We start from the raw sequence: 20267 nt of genomic DNA, 5'->3' as shown, positions 1-20267 counted from the left end.
AACCATCAGAGATTCACTTCAAGGCTGGAAGGAGAAAATACCAGCGGTGAAGCTGGATCATAAGACAGTTTTCAGCTTTCAACGCATTAGTATTATAATAATAACCTGTGTTCTCAGTGAATGGTCTTGCGTGATGGTGATTAGATGCAATCAGAGGTGCTGGTATGGAACTGTGGTTAGTACTGGTGCACTTTAAACACTTAAATCCATCCAGCACTTCTATTCAACTGTGTTATTTGTTTGTTTTTTGTTGAATGATCCAATGTGCTTCAGTCACTGCAGCCAGCAGCTGGACTCCATGAAGGACACAGGACAGAGACAGTCAAGCAGAAGAGACTCTGGTGCAGCAAACTGACTCATTTTACTTCACGGTAAATAATCACGATACAAAGAATAATCATGGCCATTCTTCAATGTGTTGCAGCGAGCTGCCGTCGGTGCTTGACAATGTGACGGAGCGAGAAGATGAAGGTGATGACTGGAAGTGGATGGAGCTCCTCCTCATCCTCATCCTCCCTCCCTCCCTCCCTCCGTGACTCACAACCACTGACACTGTCCCACTGCAACTGCACCACTTCCAGCCTCTTCTGCTCAAACTCCACCACCACCACGCTGCTGCTGCTGCTGCTGCTGCGGTGCACGGACCGGGGAGGTCGACGCGTCCACCGCCGCCTACCTCGCGCTGCTCCCCCTCCCCCCAGGAGAGGCTTTGAATCGCAGCGGTCAGCGCGCAGGCGCAATAGCTTTTATCTGAGATGAAAGGTGCGCGAGGCATCATAATTCTGACACCAGTATCGACTCCTCGGCGTGGAGGAGGAAAAGACTCTTGTTGAAAAGAAGATACAGTGTAAATATCGCTGGTGAATGAGACGCGCTGACTGGAGCGAAGTGAAAACCGCTGCGTTGGGGGGAAGAAAGAAAGAAAGAAAAAACAGAAAAGGGAAGGAAAAAACCGGCCGAGCACGAGCCTGCCCTCAGCCAATCAGCAGCGACGACGGCGGCGGGTGAGCAGGGAGGAAGTGCGAGGAGGAGGAGGGGAGAGGGAAGGGGCGGCCAGACGACGACATTCTTCTTGTGCGGAGCGGCGGCATCAGGCGCAGGTTGATGGACTGGATCTTCTCGGCGTGATCGCAGCGGACTGAAGACCACCAGCTCGTTGTTCACCTCAAGGCGCCCGAGACTTTTTTCCGCCAAGTGTCATCCATGAGATTCTTCAGGCTCACCTTCAAGTGCTTCGTCGATTGCTTTTGAATCTCCTCTCAACGGCTGATCCGACTGCGGCGCTCTGAATTCTTCCATCTCTCTGTCTCTGTGAGCCGAGCTGAGGGTTTCCATCCTGACAGATATTATATTCATCCGATAGATTGATAACGCTTCAACAAAGGAAAGCAAGAAGAAAAAAAAAAACTGCAATTTTTTTTTCTCTCGCCCGCGAGCGAGCGAGCGCACGATACTAGGCTGCAAAACAAAACAAAAAAACAACAAACAAACAAACGAGAAAATAATCGTAAAGACAAAGTGGATCTGTGAATAACTGGCTGCTGCGCGTGCCTGTCCTTCTCAGCCCACCAGGTGCCTCATCAGCGAGGCGTTCGTATTTAGATACTTCAGTGTCCCCCTGGATAAAGCAGCACTTTACTGGCGTTCACTCATTTTCAAGAAAGAAAAAAACAAGACTAATATTTTTTGTGCTACTACGTGGACACCATGTCGCCCGAGCTGAAAGAGAACAACCAGTGTGAGTACCATCAACCACTTCCATCTCTTCTTCATCCCTTTATTCATGGCAGGACGCGGTGCACTGCCAGTGCACACTGGACAGATGCTGCTGGATTCCAGCGTCCCTGGTCGAGCTGCATTAGTGCCGTTACTGTTGCAACAGCAGCAGCTGCAGCTTGTAATGACACTGTAGTAACACTGTAGTGACACTGTAGCTACACTGTCAGGAGGTCAGGACACCTTGATGTTAATGTTACACACCAGGACTGTCCTGAGTGAGCAGAGGTCATTTTGACGCTGAATGTGCAAACCCCCCCCCCCGCTTATTATACAACACAGGTGCGTATTGAGGGGGGGGTGCAGGGTGCAGGGTGCCTGAAGTAGCTGACTCACACGGCACAATGTCTCAATCCAAATGTGTCCAGACTTGAGAGACATGATCACAGCCTGCGGTTCTCATTGGGCTTCATTAGACAGCATGGACGACTCTGATTGGCTGGCTGGCTGGCTGGTTGGCTGGTTGGCTGGCTGTGGTCCCCGGCCGCCATCCTTTTGTTGAGTTTCACCAAGGATGCTCACGTCACGTCTCACAGCCCCCCCCCCAACCCCCTGACAAACTGCTCTGATCTGGATTCACCCCCGTCTCCTTGCTTGCATCCAGCAGCAGCTTCGCCACTGACTGACTGACTGACTGACTGACTGACTGGCTGGCTGACTGATATCTCAGAATTGCACTAATGAAGTGGCACGTTGCCTTTGGTCAAAGTGAAGTGAGCGTGCATTTGTTCACTAGTGCGTGTGTGTGTGTGTGTGTGTGTGTGTGTGTGTGTGTGTGTGTGTGTGTGTGTGTGTCTGCTTAGGCGGGGAGGGGAGAGGGGGGGGCTGAGAATGAGTCACACAGGAGCAGCCTACCTTCAGCGTCTAGTGGGTTCCGCAGCACACTAATCATCCTGTCTGAGCGATGGGGGGGGTTGTGGCGGGGAGTGCGGAGGGGGCGGGGAGTTGAACGCCGAGGGAGGGTTTAGTGATGACAATACAGCCGTGACACAAGGTAAATCCCCCCTAAAATAGCTACGCTATGAAGGTTTCTAACGTCCCAACCCAGTGAGAGCGTCTTTTGTGGATGTTGGCGGCGAGCAGCAGCAGCAGCAGCAGCAGCAGCGGCAGCAGCGGCAGCAGCGGCAGCAGCAGCAGCAGCAGCAGCGGCTGCGGCAGCGGCAGCGGCCGAGGCTGCAGTGACGTGTTGCAGCCGCTCAATCGAGCGCACTGTCCTCCTCCAATCACTGGCCATCGGCAGCGTCCTCACACACTGTGGCTCATCTGTTCAGCCACCATGTGAACCTTAACGACCTTAACGACCTTAATGACCTTAACAACGACACGAATAGCGGTCAACTTTGTGTGGCCTTAACATTGGTGATCGGTGATGTCGTCGCCATCACCACCATCATCTTCCACATGTAGATAATATTATGTAAATATCTTGTTTTTCTTGTTTTTATTTTATTTATTTTTAATCTAAATACATTTTCCTTCTTTTGCACTCTATTGTTCCTGAAATTATGCAAATTTTCCCAATGTGGGATTGAGAAAGGCATTTTAATCCCTCATCATCATCATCATCATCATCATCATCAGTGATCTGTTCAGTTCAGGTGGCTTCTGATTGGACATAGCACTGTGAGATGCCTTTGGATGTGATTTAGCGCTGCGCAAAATAAAAGTTTATTGATTGATTTTTCATCATCATCATCATCATCATCATCATCATCATCATCATCACCTTCCTCCCTCACGCTCCACTCTTCCTGTTCCGCAGGTGAAATCAGTCTCCCGCAGCTGGAGTCGGGCACCATGTCGGAGGAGGAGGGTGGTGGCGGCTCAGCTCGCCCCCTGGTGGCCGTGCCTGGTGAAGGCGGAGGAGGAGGAGGAGGGGGGGCCGGCCTGCAGCCACCCCAGGAAGGCGGTGCGGTGGCGGTGGCGGTGGCCGGGAACGGAGCGGTGGCGTCGGGGGAGGTGGAGCGGGAGAACTGGACCCGGCAGATGGACTTCATCATGTCCTGCGTGGGCTTTGCTGTGGGCCTGGGCAACGTGTGGCGCTTCCCCTACCTCTGCTACAAGAACGGAGGAGGTAAGAGGAGGCGACGCTGGGTGAGCTGCAGCTCCACACCATGACCAGCTTTGTTCTTCTGTAGCAGACACCTGGCTACTGCAGATGCTGTCTTCCTGCTAGTGTTGGAGTTCTGAAGGGTCTGGGTCTGGGTCTGCGAGGCATTTTTACTGGGTCTGGTCTCAGTCTGGGACTGGACGGACTGACCTGGGGTTCTGGATCAAGACCAATGATTGACAGATACCTTGCTGAAAGGGAATGTTGCTCTTCCGTTGATGGAGAAGCAAACTGGAATTGAGAAAATGTTGAGTTGTGTTGTGATTTTATTGCCTGTCAGGTCCGATGGTTCCCATTCGGACCCATTGATGTCATTCCATCACTTTGATTTCATGACAGGCAGTCTGCCTGTTCCCCACAGGACCACTGGCTCCTGTGTGTTTTTGCTCAAGTTAACCTCAGAGGTCAGAGTGAGGGCAGAGGGCAGGATGATGTTTTGAGGAAGTCCTGAGCTGCCGCTGCTTGCAGTGAGTGGAAAGCAGGAGTGGAACTCCACTCCTCCAGGCCACGTGTGAACGCTCTGAGTTGAACTTTTGGACCTCTGCCGCCACCACGCTGCTGCTGGTTCACTCGCCTGTGCTTTATGAGGTGTCATATTGCGAGACACGTCATCACGGTTTAAAAAAAAAAATTAAAGCGACGTGGTTGCCAGCACGTAGTCGCCAGAGCGTTTCCCGCCCTCGTGGTTTCACTTCGCCTTTTTTTAATCTTCTTCGCAGCTCGCTGTTGAACCAGGGTCACACACACACACGGCAGTCCGGCTCTTCTCTCGCCGCTACCTGAAGTCAGTGGTGCTGTGGTAGCAGGTGGCTGATGTCACCTGCTACTGCTGCTGCTGGACCCAACAGTCAGGGCCAGCGAGGTCTCTGCTGCCCTCACCAGACTTAGAAAAGTACATTTTCCCGCACCGCCGTCAGCGAACACACCACTGTCAGTGAATCCACCACCGTCATTGAACGCACCACCGTCAGCGAACGCACCACCGGCAATGAACGCACCACCGTCAATGAACGCACTGCCATCAGTGAACGCACCACAGTCAGTTGCGATGCCTGGAACAGCATGCTAGCTGCTTTACACTGGACTTAGGCCACATAGGCGTCCTGTGACTGGATAAGAACCTGAGAGCCTCTAAGACTGAACTCAACCTGGAGATCCTGGTGCCACCACCACGACCCCTCAACGGCTGAAGGAGAAAATGTAGATTTAGTTTTCTAATGTCAATAACGTGGCTCATTGGAGCAGCAGCTGCAGCAACATGTTCAGTTGTTTAATAGCTTCATGGTTCAATAGTTTGCTTGGTTATCGTCTCGTTGGTCTCACACCAATCAGTGATAGTGTTCAGTTTATTGGAGCAGCTGGACCTGAGTTGAAGATTAAAACTTGGTTGAGGAATCAGTATCAGTGTCTTGGTGTTGCTCCACCAGGTCTCCTCTGGAGGTCATGTGATGGTCAGTGTGATGCTCTATGGATTCTCCAAGTGTGGTTAGGCTGGACTAAATATTGGCAGTGAAATGCACTGCCACTGCCCCCTACTGGCTGGGCCTCACCTGCTGATGCTGCTCTCCTCTCTTATCTGACTGGCTCTGATTGTGACCCACCTGTCTTAACTTTATCATTTTATTACGTCTTTTTTTAGTTTTTTTATTGACGCCAAGATGAATGAATGTGTCTGTAACTGCTTTCCTCCCCTGAGTCTGCTGTGTGCGCGTGTGTGTGTGTGTGTGTGTTTGTGTCTTGTGACCCATTGCTCTGATAGCCACCTCCTGGTATCAAATAACAATGACTGGCCTCAGACCCCCCCCCCCCCCACCTCCTGGTAACCAGCCAATCAGGATGGATGTCACACAATGAGCTTCCTGTTCCTCCCTCCCTCCCTCACCCCTCTTCAGCCTCGCTCGCCCAGTCATGAGAGAGAGAGAGAGAGAGAGAGAGAGAGAGAGAGAGAGAGAGAGAGAGAGAGCACCTTTGAGCCCCCCCCCCCCAATAGCTGATAAGCACCGTTGGCAGTGACAGTCAATGAAACAGGACGGCTGTTGATTTTGTCCCTCTCTTCAATTGAATTGAATTGAATTGGAGTGAAGGCCTTGATTGATTTCACGAGGGAAGCACCGATACCGCTGTTCTCCAGAATGAGTTGAGTTGAGTCCCTGCTTGTCAGTACTCAGCGATACTGAGTTCTCCATGAGGCCAGGATTCTGGAATGACTCTGATTTTCCACACAGGTTATTAGAACGACATTCCTCAACAGGTTTCTCTGCAGCACAAACACACTTTTGACACAATGCTGTCATATACATGCATATGCAACTGGTGTCGGTGTTGTGGTATCGGCGTGTATTGTAGTCCTGGTACTGGTACTGGGATCAGCCTTGGTGTATCCCTGCCATTCACAACAACAAAAGTCACGAGTGCAAGACGCACAAAAAAATTAATACGTTGAAAAAAAGTACACACTAAAATAGAATAGTTTGAAATGCAACAATCTAGCCCCCCCCCCCCCCCCAACAGGGAGCACCTGGTGGTTTACACCATCAATGGTGCATCTCTTCCAGCCCGAGTCGTCCCTCCATTCATTCCATTCAGCACCTCCCACTCTCCCCTCTCTCACTCCCATCTCTCCCTCCCTCTGTCTCTGTCTCTGTCTCTGTCTCTCTCCCTCCCTCCCACCCCCCACCCCACCCCCCCCTCCACTCAGAAGCACCACTGCTGCCTTATAAGGCTGCAGCTTCCACACTGAGAGCCGCCGCCGGCTCTGCCAGATGTAGATGGTTGATGGGACTACCCCACCCCCCCGATCCCCCCCCCCCACACACACACACACGCACCCTGCCATTTACAGCAGACCAGGTCGATGCTGGAGACCCCCCCCCTCCCCAGCGCCCTTGTTTTGTTATTGCCCCTCCTGTCTTCCTTGTAATGTATCCATCATCTCTCCCTCCACCTCTCCCTGTGTCTCAGCAGGTCATGTGACCTTCCAGCTGGGCTGCTGCCCCCCCCCCCACCACGCACACACACTTCTATTCACAATAATAAGAACTCCAGTGGTCTCCTCTCTGGGTTGCAGTGGTTGCAGTGGTTCCAGTGGTGGTGGGGGTCCATCGTGACATCAGTAGATTGATGCAAAGGAAATGTTGTCCTCCAGACTGGCTATTTAAAGAGTAGCCCCCCGCTAGCTCACCCCTCTCACCCTCAGCCTCCCCCAATGGCTCTGTTTCACACTTTATCGGCTCGGTGCAGCTTGTGCAGTTCAAGGACGAGAGGTTTGTGTTGTGAGGAGCAGCAGGGGTGGGAACACTGCTGCTGCTGCTTGGTTGGCTGCTGTGGTGCGTTCACTGACCTGACTGTCTCTCAGCAGCAGGCCGCTGCTGAACCAGCCACTTGAGCACTAATAAGCCAAATGACACCATGCAGTTTTCCCTTGAAGCTGAACTGGTGTTTTTAACTTGGTGTTTTTAACCCGGTGTTTTTAACCCGTTTTTTTTAACCTGGCGGGACATTCTGTTAAAGGGCCAGTAGAGGGCGATGGTAAAAAGAGAAGCCTCCTAAATTAAAAAAAAAACAACTTTCACCAATGATTGTTGGCATTCGGTGCTGGCAGCCAGAGGTTTTACTGCCCCTGCTGGAGGCTTCAGGCACTGCTGTCATGGCCCTTTGATTGGCTGGTTGAGGAAAGTCCACCCACCTCTGATAGGTGGAACCGCCGTCACCACAGCATCAATGCTCATCTGTTGGCAGCAGCGAGGCTCGCCGGCGCCCCCTGCCTTTCCTCATTTTTTTGATTGTGTGTAAAACTTTTCTGGAAGCCCAACTGACAGCACGTTTGGTGCTGAGTTCACTGTCAGGTGCAGATGACAGCTAACTGGCAGCAACACCTCTGAGTGTTCTGGAGAAACCACAGGACTTTTATTCCTCTGCCAGTAGAAGATCTTCCTTCCTTCTACTGGATGCAGCTGAATGGGGGTTAGGACCCAGTGTGTGTTACTGACAGAGGGACTGACTGAACAACCATGTGACCACTGTGTGTGTGTGTGTGTGTGTGTGTGTGTGTGTGTGTGTGTGTGTGTGTGTGTGTGTGTGTGTGTTGCAGGTGCCTTCCTGGTGCCCTACCTGCTGTTTGTGTTCATTGGAGGCATCCCAGTCTTCTTCCTGGAGATCGCACTGGGCCAGTTCATGAAGCAGGGGGGGGTCTCGGCCTGGAACATCACACCCCTCTTCAAAGGTAACCCCTCCTCCCCCCCACCCTCTGTTATCTCCTGAAACCTGTGGTTAGTTTAGTTGACTTTGCTGTGTTTAATTGAAATCAGTTCAGTTCAGTTCAGTTGACTTGACTCTAGTTTCTAGTTGACCTGAGTTGAGTCCAGTCTAACCAGACTGACTGGTGCCCCTGGCCCCGCCCCTCAGGTCTGGGCCTGGCCTCCATGGTGATCGTGTTCTTCTGCAACACCTACTACATCATGATCCTGGTGTGGGGCCTCTACTTCCTGTTCCACTCCTTCTCCAACCCGCTGCCCTGGGCCACCTGCGGACACCCGTGGAACACGGCCAACTGCACGCAGGACTACCGCCGCGCCTGCCACAACCGCAGCGGCAGCGCTGGCCCCGCCCCCTCGCTGCTGGGGCCCCTCCCCTCAGCTCCCACGGCCAACCTGTCAATCAACAGCAGCTGCATGGAGGCCGAAGGCCTGCGATCGCCAGTCATCGAGTTCTGGGAGTACGTTCTCTCTCTCTCTCCCTCTCTCCCTCTCTCTCTCCCCCCCCCCTCCCCCACCCACCCACCTCTAATCCCACCCACCTGATCTGGATTACTTTGATTGCTCCTTTAGATTTTCCACTCCATCAGCCCCTCTGGACTCTCTGGCCCATATCTGATGTTCAGCAGTGCCACATTCTGTCTGTCCATGTCTTCTACTGTTGCATGGGATTTGTTTGAAGGATTATGTTGCTGCCTCGGTGGCCTGGGTTCACTCTTAAAGGGCTCTGCATCATTTAACATTGAAATTAAACATTGCCATTTGAATTAAAGCGCACTGGCTGTGGTCTGATGGTCTCCACCTCCACCATGGGGGTCGGTACTGGAGACCATCAGAGTTACTGAGTGCAGCTCGGGGACTCCATGCTGATTTTCTCATCATTCTGAGCATTAACAGTCAAACTGTGTAAATCTGCCAGACCAAAGCTTTCCAAAGTGATGCATTTGTTCAACTGATCTGCTTAATGTGGATGATTTGGCCACTGTTGATTGACAGCCACCCTCCCCCCTCCCCCCTCCCCCCTGCCCCCCCCAGACGGAAGGTGCTGCGTCTGTCCGGCGGCCTCCACGAGCCAGGAGACATCAGCTACGAGATGGTGCTGTGTCTGATGGCCACCTGGGTCATAGTTTACTTCTGCATGTGGAAGGGAGTCAAATCCACCGGCAAGGTAAAGGTCTCCTCTGCCCCCCCCCCCCTCTCTCTCACACCACGGACCACTGTGTTGTTGTGCTGGGGGGAGGGAGGGAGGGGGGTGGGTGTCGCTGTTTAGACTCAGCTGCGTCCGTCCGTCCGTCCAGCGTGCGAGGCGGCGGCTCACTGTCCGACTGGGTGCAGTGTTCTCTGATATTGTTGCATGGCTCTTCTGCACAGGTTGATAGAAATGCTTGAAGGGGTTTTGACCTCTGACCTCCTGGTGTTGGATCAGCGTCGGCGCTCAAACACCTTCCACTCTTTGCAGTTCTCCAACACGCACTCGCGCTTCCCCTCTTTTTCCACCACGTCTGCTCACTAACATCCAATAAGCTCCTCAGCTCAGTAGCCCCCCCTCCAGGCACCCCAACCCCCCCGCCTCCTCATTACGACGCTGGCGTTTATGCTATCTCGACAGTGACAGTTTGTTTTTCTCCTCTGCATTCTTTAAATTGCGCCCTCCCCTCATTTTGTCATCATAAACGCTCTTCTTGTTGCGCGTAGCAGCGTCTGTGTTTGCATACTTGAGTCTCCGGAGCAGCCAAAGCTCCCGGACCGAGGGCACAGAAAGAAAATAAGCAAGGAGATTGAGGCGGCCGGCTGTAAGCCGATTAGTAACTTTCCACCGTCGACGCGTCGCAGAGCCGCTGGGAAAAAGAGGGATTTTTCCGCCTTACGTTCACGGCAAATATGTGCCGGTTCACTTCTCTGCACTGGCCGTTCTCATGCCGCATGGACTGAAGGCTTCGGTGTGGATGCAGCGAGTGGCTCGGCGATGATGGCACAGTGATCGGTTGTGCGAGGCTCCTGCCACTGCGGGAGGTTTACAAATGTTCTGGCTTTCCATCTGCAGGCCTTCACAGTAACATGGCAGGCCCAGTACACACCTACTGGAGGGGCCTAATGCTATTGACACAGAAGGTGACTGCTTGATCAACGTGTTCAAAAAAAAAGAAAAGACAATGTTTAGGTGCTGCTTAGTGATAAAAAAAAAAAGTGTCACTTTTTTAAAGCCCGCATGTTAAAATCATCCTATTGATACATTGTTTTGTACGGAAGCGCATTGCTGCCACCCTAGAAAAAAAAAAAACATGGCTCAGTATCACGTTATAACGTGATCATTTTTTATGTTTGAACGTAAAAATGTAAAAATGTTCACGTTCAAACGTGAAACTATCACGTTTTAACGTGATAATTTTCGTGTTTTTACGCGATAATGTTGACATAATTTCCTAATGAATGTAAACTAAATGGAGTGAGGCCAACGGAGTCACCGTGTCTCGTCTGCAGGAGTTGATTAAACTGTATTCTAAACTTGCTTTGAGGCATCGATGACATCAGTGTAAGTTTGCGTACTTTGAGGAGGATTTTGAGATGCGTGTGTTGGAACTGGCAGCTCGTCCACAGTTGGAGGGAAATACATGATAGCGTGTCTTTCTTTAATAACTTTTCTTTATTATGTATTTCACATGAAAACTTTCGTGGACAGAGTTCTTCTTTCACGGTATCCAAACATCCCATCATGCAACAGAGAACAACAAAACGCGCTCGTACACCTTATTGGCGTTAGTGGATCATGTGACCACCACTGGCTGATTAACCTCAAAATACAATTTTCACGTAAAAACGTGAAAGTATCACTGTTTTTTTTTTTTTTTTTCTAGGATGGCAGCAATACGCTTCCGTAGTTTGGCACTATTTCCTACATGTTGTAAAGGTTTAGTCTTAATCCACTGCGTCACATGCAGGTGTTGACACGGCCTCCTGTCTTTCCCCCCAGGTGGTCTACTTCACGGCTCTGTTCCCCTACGCTGTCCTGGTGGTTCTGCTGGCCCACGGAGTCACTCTACCTGGAGCCTTCGATGGGATCGTCTACTACCTGAAACCAGACTGGTCCAAACTGGCAGAAGCTCAGGTAAAGCTCAGGCCAGCTGAGGTGCAGAGACGGAGGAACGCTTGCGTTGACCTCCTCCAGAGCCTCCACCTTCACATTTCTGCCCTTTTGCCTGAATTCTTTTCTGTCTGCCAAGCTTCACAGTTGCAGTTTCACTTCATGTCAAGTGTAGAATTCTGCTCTCAAAAGAATTCCCTTTTTTCTTTTTTTTTCTTTTTTAAATGAGTCGGTTTTGGTTTGAGCTGGATGTGAAACTACTCACCAGTGTGTTATTTATTTATTTATTCATTTTATTGTATTTAAAAGGTACAGTGCATATAAGTGAACATGCACATGTAAATGTGTCAGAATTAGCCGCATGCTACTTTCCATCTGCAGGTCAGAAGAAATAACATTACAATGACAAATACAAACAAAATACAAGAAATGAACAAAACGATAAAAGAAATGTGTGGGACAAGTGACACTAACAAAGAACACAACAAGCGGATACATAAAAGTTCAAATGAGTGCTGACAGGTCCGGCTTCTTTCAGCCTGTCAGATGAAAGCATTTGAAGTGTTGAGATTAACACAGAGCTGAGGTGACGATGACGATGACGATGACGATGACGATGACGATGACGATGACGATGACGATGATGTTGATGGTGATGATGATGATGATGATGATGATGAAGTTATGATGGTGATGATGACGATGACGATGACGATGATGATGATGATGACGACGATGACGATGATGATGATGATGATGATGATGATGTCCCTGCCCTCACGCTGCTTGTCTGTGTGCAGGTGTGGATTGATGCCGGCACCCAGATCTTCTTCTCCTATGCCATCGGCCTGGGCGCCCTGACGGCGCTGGGCAGCTACAACCGCTTCAACAACAACTGCTACCAGTGAGTTGCAGACTCACGGACCACAGACGTATTTTTATTTTTACCCTGGCTGTGAGTGGCGAGCGTTCCCGACGCTCCTCCATCACCTCCAGAGATATTTGCCACCCTCGTCAGAGTAGACGCCAAACCTGTTTGCCAGGAAAAACCTTGGCTGTGTTCTGACTGGCCCGATCAGTCAGCGGCTGGATTTTATCCATAGCTTTCTGCTATTTTCTGCAAGGCTGCATTAATGGCCTGGCAGGACAGAAGGTCACTGGGCTCTAAATATAGCCGGAGGCTTGAAGACAGTGGAAATGTTGTGTTGCTGCCCACTGACGACCTCCCTTTGGCTTCTTCCGGCCGCCGCCTCTGTGTAAACACGTGTTCCCCTAAAACACGGCACGATGTGTAAACAACAGGTTCGTGACACGTGGGCCCTGTGCTGTTGTCAGACGCATCGTTTGGGCAAACTTCAGCGCTCGTTTTCATATTTGGAGAAGCCAAAATAGGAGAAGCCTGCGAATATCCCGTCGTCCGGCAGCTTCCCGGCCTTGACCTTAATTGGAAGTTGAAAGATGCGTTGAGACTCCGAGGTATGTTAGCTCGGCTCTGTTTCTCACACACAGGAGCCCTGAAATAGCTGCAGTGGCTGTGAAATGCATTGGATGGACTCGGAGAGCTTCAATGAGTCTTCTTGTTTAGAGTTGCAGTTCCCACGGACTCACAAAACAAATTTGCAGTTTGAAGTGCTCAACGTGTACAAACACGAGTGCTCCACAAGTGTTGGCCATCAACGACGCTCAGCCACACTTTCCTCAGTGCGCATTATTCATCACTGGAAGTCACCAAAACAGTCAATAGACAAACCTGGACCGACGTGTTGTGTTTTTTACAAGCTCTTGATAAGCAGTCTAAGGGTGAATTCCAATTCCTCCCTTAACCCTCAATCTTAACCCTCAATCTCAAAACATGCGCGCTCCTGCGAGGTGCAAGTGCTGTCCCGATTCTCAGAAGCTCCAGTTGAGGGAGGAGTTTAAGGGCTGTATCGCCCTCAATATTGAGATTCTCCGGCACCACCCTTGGCAGTCAGGGCTACCCAGGAGGCATTGCGTATTTTCGCCAAGACATCTTCGAAAAAAGATTGCGATGTAAAAGCGAGCTACAAATGGAAGTATCTTCCTAGTTAATAAAGATATAAATATTACCAAACCATTTTATTGTCCTAGTTTAAGAGTTTTTTTTATGGATTATTGACATCGTTGTTGCGTAACTTTTTTTTTTTTTTACTTTATGATGTTTGTCAGCCGGACCGGCGGTCCTGGCTTCACGTTACTTGTGTACATCGTTGTGTAGCGACGGAGGACTTCTTTTTCTTCTTCTCCTTCTTCTTCGTCGTCGTCTTGTTGACAGACTGAACGTAGCTTTTTGGCGTAAGGCCGCCCCCCACAGTCTGAATACGTAACTGCACTTAAGGGGTGTCCCATTTTTAAGCCCTTACACTTATTGTTGAGGGCCAAGATTGAGGGCCAAAGATTGAGGGTTAAGGGAGGAATTGGAATTGGCCCAAAGTCTTTCAGTGGCTGCTGCTGGGCTGCAGCTGCGTGGAGCTGCAACACTGTTTACACATTCCTGCTGCAGGAACGACCAGGAGCTGCTGCTGCTGCTGCTGCCCAGTCAGAGACAGTCTCTCTGTTCACTGGATGAGGTGGACTTGTTGATACTAAACATGGTTCCAGCACCACTGGCTTGCTGAGAGCGGAGGAGCTTTCTTGCTGTCACCTCCTCTGTCCACCAACAGGAGGAGCTGATCACTGTCCACCCAGTGTGGTGGGGAATACAGGGGGGGTTCGGTGGGTACTGAGTGTCAATCAGGAGGATGGGGACCCCCTCCACCCCCAACACCTCGGGTATTCACCCGCTGGTTCCACTCTGACCATCTCACTCTCTCTCTCTCCCTCCCCCTTCCCTCTCTCTCTCTCTCTCTCTCCCTCCCCCTACCCTCTCTCTCTCTCTCTCTCTCTCTCTCTCTCTCTCTCTCTCTCCCTCCCCCTACCCTCTCTCTCTCTCTCTCTCTCTCTCTCTCTCCCTCCCCCTACTCCCTCTCTCTCCCTCCCCCTACCCTCTCACTCTCTCTCTCTCTCTGCAGGGATGCGTTCCTCCTGGCCCTCATCAACAGTGGCACCAGCTTCTTTGCGGGCTTCGTGGTCTTCTCTGTGCTGGGCTTCATGGCGGCCGAGCAGGGCGTGGACATCAGTAAGGTGGCTGAGAGTGGTAAGAGAAACCTCTGCAGCCGTTGCTCTGGCCGCTCCCTCCTGCCGTCCCTCTGTCGCCCTCTGGCTGCGAGACCGTATCCCTCCTCTCCAGCGCCCCCTGGTGTTTGGCTCCTCTGACTCCACCCCTCGCTGTGTGCAGGTCCAGGCCTGGCCTTCATCGCCTACCCCAAAGCCGTGACCCTGATGCCGCTGGCTCCCCTGTGGGCGGCGCTCTTCTTCTTCATGCTGCTGGTGCTGGGTCTGGACAGCCAGGTGAGGGCGATTCCCACCACCGCCACCGGGGGACTCGAGTTTAGAATCATGTCAGTCGCCGGCGCAAATTAAAGGTCCAGTGTGTAAAACGTACTGCCCATAAATACATCAGTGGAAGCATCCAGGCAGTGCGATCGCACTCATGTGGTTTTCCTCCCCTCAGAATGCTTTTCATATACTCTCTATATGAGAATCTCCAGTGCTCCCAGTTAGCTGCCATCCTGCACCAGCATATTTCTAAGGAAGCCTGGTGTGGACAATCCAGCTGCCTGACAGCAGAGCGTTTGGTATTTAGGCTGAACACTAGGGGGTGTCCTCAAATACACCCACCAAGTAGAAGAAGAAGGAGGTGAACCAGGTGTCTCGGTTTGGGTGCACAGGGCCACCGTAGTTCACTGGCAAGCCCAGGAGAGGGAGGGAGAGAGTGGAAGATGCTGCAGTCTGAAATGTGACCTCTTGATGTCGCTGTTTATTCCTCAAAATCTCCAAATATTCCCCACTGGACCTTCAATCCAACAGAAGTGTGTAGCTGCCATGCTAGCAGCACTGCTTCACTCTATCTCCGACCGTCAGTCACTTCCTGTGGCTGGAGCGCCACTTCCTGCGGCGTCCCGCTGCTGTCAGCCAGTGGGCCGCCAGCTGGCGAAGACCTGCTGCTCCGCAGCTCTCAGTCAATCAGCTTCTGTCTGCCTTGCACAACAGAGCGTCTGTGCTGCCGTCATCCCTTCGCTTCCTGTCGCCCTCCGCGGCTCCGCCCGCCCAGCCTCCACGGCCGCCTGCGACCGACCACGCCCGGCGCTGCAGCCCCAGCAGTGACACAACTGTTGCCACACTGTGGTTGATCACTGCAGGGCCAAGAATGCAGTTGGCAGGAGGACATCCACTCATTCAAACTGCTTCAATTCCAGTTGAATTTCTGCTCATGGTGTTGATGTGTCTCTTTAAATCTGTCTGTATTTTTATTATTATTATTATTATTATTATTATTAGCTTCAGTGCAACGCTGAGTAAAGTCATTAAGCACAGTCTGGCGCAGTCTTGGGTGTTTTAAAGGTGCAGTGTGTGATATTTGGAAGGACCCTTGGTCTTGAAGGAAGCCCACCTGACAGCTGGCAGCTTGTTGCGCCACCTTGTGTGTATTCTCATAGAAATGAGAACTGTTCTCTGGGAGGGAAAACCAAATGGCTTTTATTTACTGCCAGTTTACACTTAGTATTATTCATTCATTCATTCATTTTCCATACCTGCTTAGTCCCGAGCTCAGGGTCACAGGGGTCTGCTGGAGCCTATCCCAGCTGTCTTAGGGTGAAGGCAGGGTGACACCCTGGACAAGTCGCCAGTTCATCGCAGGGCCACATAGAAACAGACAACCATTCACACTCACATGCACACCTACGGACAATTTAGAGTGTTCAATTGACCTCACATGCATGTTTTTGGAGTGTGGGAGGAAGCCGGAGAACCCGGAGAGAACCCACGCAGACACAGGGAGAACATGCAAACTCCACACAGAAAGGTCCGAGGTCCGGGCCCCGGAATCGAACCCACGACCTTCTTGCTGTGAGGCGGCAGCGCTAACCACTGCGCCACCGTGTCGCCCCTTATTATTATTATTATTATTATTATTATTATTATTATTATTATTATTATTATTATTATTATTATTATTATTATTATTATTATTATTATTATTATGAATGTATTCATGGGCACTATGTTCAGCTTTTACCAATATAAAATCATCAATCAAGCCAGAAATGACACAGGGGACCTTAAGCCTTTCTTTGCAGCCAGAAAAGCTGTTGAACACCGAGTCAAGGACAGCGCCCCCTGTCTTCCTCTCTCATCTTTTCTGTCTGTTGTTGTTTTCTGACCTCTCTTTCAGTTTGTGGGAGTGGAGGGTTTGATAACAGGCATCATGGACATGCTGCCCCACACGTCAGCCTGGGGGTCCCTGCGGCGAGAGGTGGTGGCTGCCATCTGCTGCGTCATCTGCTTCCTCATTGACATGTCCATGGTGACTGAGGTACGCACGCAGGAGACGCCGGCTTGAGTTGTTGCTGCTGTCGCTCAGGGCTCACTCAGAACTCAGATGAAACGTTAGCCTCTTAGCTTAGCAGCAGGTGCGCTGTGTCGGGCTCTGTCTCTCGATTCAGCTCATGTTTTTGGCAGTAAAGGTAAATAATTATTTTCATTGAGATTTTCCTTTGACCAATGACGCGATGCAAGCAGAGTGTTTAACCACGATGGCCGTTGATCTGACCTGACAATAATCTCACTGACAGGCACCAAGGGCCAGCAACCAACATGCGTCGACCAGGTTCTTCAGTGCAGTCTTTATTTGTCTTGAGTTGAGCCTGCGTGTTTTCTCTACTGACTGCGTCTTGTTTGAAAGCCTTCAGGCTGCTGTGCACTGAAAAGAGGTCAGGCATGAAGTATTAACGGCTCTCCCTCCCTCCCTCCCTCTGTCTCTGTCTGTGCCAGGGAGGAATGTATGTCTTCCAGCTGTTTGACTACTACTCTGCCAGCGGCATCACCCTGCTGTGGCAGGCCTTCTGGGAGTGCGTGGTGATCGCCTGGGTCTACGGTGAGACCTCCGCCGTCTTCCACCATGCTTGCACCGCTGCAGCCAAACAAACACAGCAGCGACTGAGTAGCTGCAGCTCTGCAGCATCATGTGGACCGTCTGCTTTCATCTGCAGCTGCACTGTGGAAGCCACACTGGTATTGTGTATCAATACTGATACCGGGGTGGAATACTCTACTGGTACTCGTAGTGTTTGTGCTGCAGTCTGAGAAAAAACTGCTGAGGAAAAGTAAAGAAAAATCAAAGGAATTGTAGAATGTGTGATGACACGATGAGGTCCTCTGCGTCGGTACTGGTACTGGTACTGGTTCAGTAACAAACTCCCCCCCTCATCACCAGGCGCCGACCGCTTCATGGACGACGTGGCTCGTATGATTGGCTACCAGCCGCTGCCCTACATGAAGTGGTGCTGGTCCTACATCACGCCGCTGCTCTGCGTGGTGAGTCTCCTCCTCCGTCCGTCCGTCCGTCCGTCCGTCCGTCCGGGTCTCGCCCCGCTCACCCTCCTGCTCTCTGTATGTGTGCAGGGCGTCTTCCTGTTCCACGTGGTCAACTACAAGCCGCTGACCTACAACTCGGTGTACACCTACCCGGTGTGGGGGGAGGCGCTGGGCTGGGCGCTGGCCCTGTCCTCCATGCTCTGCATCCCCCTCACCGTGGTCTACAAGCTGCTGCGCTGCAAGGGCTCGCTGTTGGAGGTCAGTTCTCTCCCAGTGGCTGGATGGGGGGGGGGGTTACTTCTGTCTGGACGGGCCAGAAACTGGTCGCCCCGGCAACCGCCCCCCCCCCTCGCCCTCCACCACTCTCACTGCCTTTGTTTGGCCTCATCACTTATTAAAGAGTGAGGAGACTAAAGTATGCATGGATGCCCTGCTGCTCAAATTGTTCCCTTATGCCTTATTGAACTGAACTGAACTGAACTGAATTGAATTGAATTGAACTGAATTGAATTGAATTGAATTGAACTGAATTTCAGAAGTTGAAGTTCTTCCTCTCTTCAATCTCCCTAAGAAGTCTTGCGTCACACATTTTAAAAAAAGCCTCAGAAGTTTGAATGTATTTCTCATGAAATGTATTTTCTTTATCTTGTTTTTATTATTTCACGTCATTTGCTTTGATTGCACTGATGAAGTTGATGTGTGTGTGGCCTCCCCTGCAGCGGTGGCAGCACCTCACCACCCCAGTGTGGGGCCGACACCACCTGGAGTACCTGTCTCCAGAGACGGGCGCCAGGCTGCTGCCCCCTGCTGAGACCAAGAGCACGCTGCTCTTCGAGAGCGTCAACTGCTGAGCCGGGTCGGCGCCGCCCAGAAGAACGCAGTCATCGTCTGATCCTGGACATCAATCAACGCCAAGTACTTTCAACGTCACGCTAAATTATCAAAACAGAAAACTAAATGACCCCCCACCCCCACCCCACCCCACACCCCCCACCCCAGACTAACGGACCAAAGATTAGATGGGAGAATTGACCACATGATCCAGTCGTCACCTGCTGATTGGCCCTCTGCTCTGCTTTCCGACTCTACCTCGACGTCTCCTTCCCGGCTCTCGTCTCCTCCGACCCTCCCACCTTTGTGCTGTCCAGTCCCGTGTCGTTCTGTGACCGTGACCTTGTCAGTTGTAGCCGTGATGCCCCCCCCAAACCCCTGCCCCCACCCTCCCTGTGCCTCCGTTGGCCAGCGTCTCGCATCGCGCCATCCATCTATCCATCCATCCACGACCACCAACATGTTGCAGAATTGTACAAAGATCTGAGAGGAAGACCTCACACCTGCTGCTTGGATGCCATGGTCTGTGTGTGTGTGTGTGTGTGTGTGCATGTGTGCGCGTGTGTGTGTGTGTGTGTCGGAAGGAGACCATAGCAGTTGCATCTCCATAGTCAATGTGAAGTTGCCTTTAATCATTGGTCTCCGTGTTCTGTTCAAAATAAAATTCCATTTGTAAAAACAAAACAAAAAAAAAAACCTAACGTAGAGAATCAACAACGAGACAATGCATCACCACTTAGAACTGTGTGTTATGATCTAACTTAAGTATCCAGTGTATTGTACGGTCTGTAAATCAGTATTATTGGTATTTCCAACCAGAGGAGAGAACCTGGCGCTAAAAGAAGCAGCTTGACGTCGTGTCGGGAAAGAAGCAATAAATGACGAGATGATGATGGACACGAGGTCGCGTCCCGGCTCTTTATTTACACCGCCTGGCTCCTAATATACATAGAAAACATCGTACCAAAGGCATTGTTGAATTATAATAAAAGATCTTTCTGAGAACTTAACGATAGAAAGTCCCAGAAGGCTGAAGAGCGAACTGACGTTCACACACAATGAGTCCAATCAATGGCGTGCGTGAGGGGGAGAGCATCGCTGCCGTGAGTGCGGCTGGTAACTCCACATCCCGTCTAAATATAGACGCAGTGAGTGTGAGCTATAAATACATCCACTTCATCTGCATCTGCGTGTGAAAAGTCCAACTTCCTCCTCCTCACAACCGCCGTGCTGTTGGTGGTTGGCCGTCGGTTACAAATGACTGGCGTAAGACTTGGGTGGAGTGGAGGGGGGGGGGCGGGGGGCGGGGGGATAGTGGGTCTTGTCTTATCATTGGCTAATATTTGCATTTTATTGATTGGCTGTCGGAGGACACTCCCCTCCGTCGTGAAATTCCTCATACAGCCGACCTGGGCTCTATAAACACACACTGCTATTAGTCCAGTGCATTCTCCCACTCAGCCCCCCCCCCCCACGACCCCCTCCCCCGCCACTGCTGCAGTGACGTATGGCATCACACACATCATAAAGAGCCTGTTGCCAAAGCAACGGCTCCCTGTGTTTCCATGGCAACAGTCGGCCATGTCAAGGTGGCGCACGCTCGGCCGGGGAGGGAGGGAGGGGCTGGGCTGGGAGAACAACCAATAGGAAGCAAGGAGGGAAGGAGGAGGAGATGACGAACAGCCTGACCTCTGCTGGTTACATCTGAGTGGTGCAGGTCGCATCCTAAAAAAGCAAAAGAAAGGACAGAAGTGACGTCAGAAATGTTTGGGGAAGCAGC

At 51.3% G+C, this 20267-nt stretch overlaps 2 protein-coding genes across 2 annotated transcripts in view; one reads left to right on the top strand and one right to left on the bottom strand.

Moving 5' to 3' along the window:
- Positions 1-1027: 1027 nt before the first annotated feature.
- On the top strand, positions 1028-19384 carry LOC142901350 (sodium- and chloride-dependent creatine transporter 1). The gene is made up of 14 exons (XM_076045838.1): positions 1028-1738; positions 3539-3850; positions 7977-8108; positions 8291-8600; positions 9175-9307; positions 11111-11245; positions 12022-12125; positions 14251-14375; positions 14517-14629; positions 16515-16655; positions 17114-17216; positions 17556-17656; positions 17744-17914; positions 18376-19384. Exons 1-14 carry the CDS (start codon positions 1708-1710, stop codon positions 18505-18507), a joined length of 2043 nt encoding a protein of 680 aa, XP_075901953.1. The 5' UTR covers positions 1028-1707; the 3' UTR covers positions 18508-19384.
- Positions 19378-20267, bottom strand: part of slc26a6l2 (solute carrier family 26 member 6, like 2) — a 14007-nt gene continuing 13117 nt past the window's right edge. Inside the window, exon 19 of the mRNA XM_076045839.1 lies at positions 19378-20212. Coding sequence (XP_075901954.1) covers positions 20186-20212 — 27 coding nt within the window. The 3' untranslated portion in view covers positions 19378-20185. The remainder of the gene's footprint in view (positions 20213-20267) is intronic.

This window comes from Nelusetta ayraudi, unplaced genomic scaffold, assembly GCF_046127955.1.
Source record: "Nelusetta ayraudi isolate G7.1 ecotype Tasmania unplaced genomic scaffold, CSIRO-AGI_Nayr_v1 ptg000088l, whole genome shotgun sequence".
Classification (NCBI taxonomy): Eukaryota; Metazoa; Chordata; class Actinopteri; order Tetraodontiformes; family Monacanthidae; genus Nelusetta; species Nelusetta ayraudi.
The sequence above is the reverse complement of the archived record's forward strand: the minus strand, read 5'-3'. Positions and strand labels throughout refer to the sequence as shown.

Bases quoted from the DNA above. Each gene is read 5' to 3' on its own strand.
- LOC142901350 (XM_076045838.1), top strand. From the start codon at position 1,708: ATGTCGCCCGAGCTGAAAGAGAACAACCAGT. The intron at 8,109-8,290 runs GTAACCCCTCCT...CCCGCCCCTCAG, and splicing joins CATCACACCCCTCTTCAAAG to GTCTGGGCCTGGCCTCCATG. The intron at 8,601-9,174 runs GTACGTTCTCTC...TGCCCCCCCCAG, and splicing joins CCAGTCATCGAGTTCTGGGA to ACGGAAGGTGCTGCGTCTGT.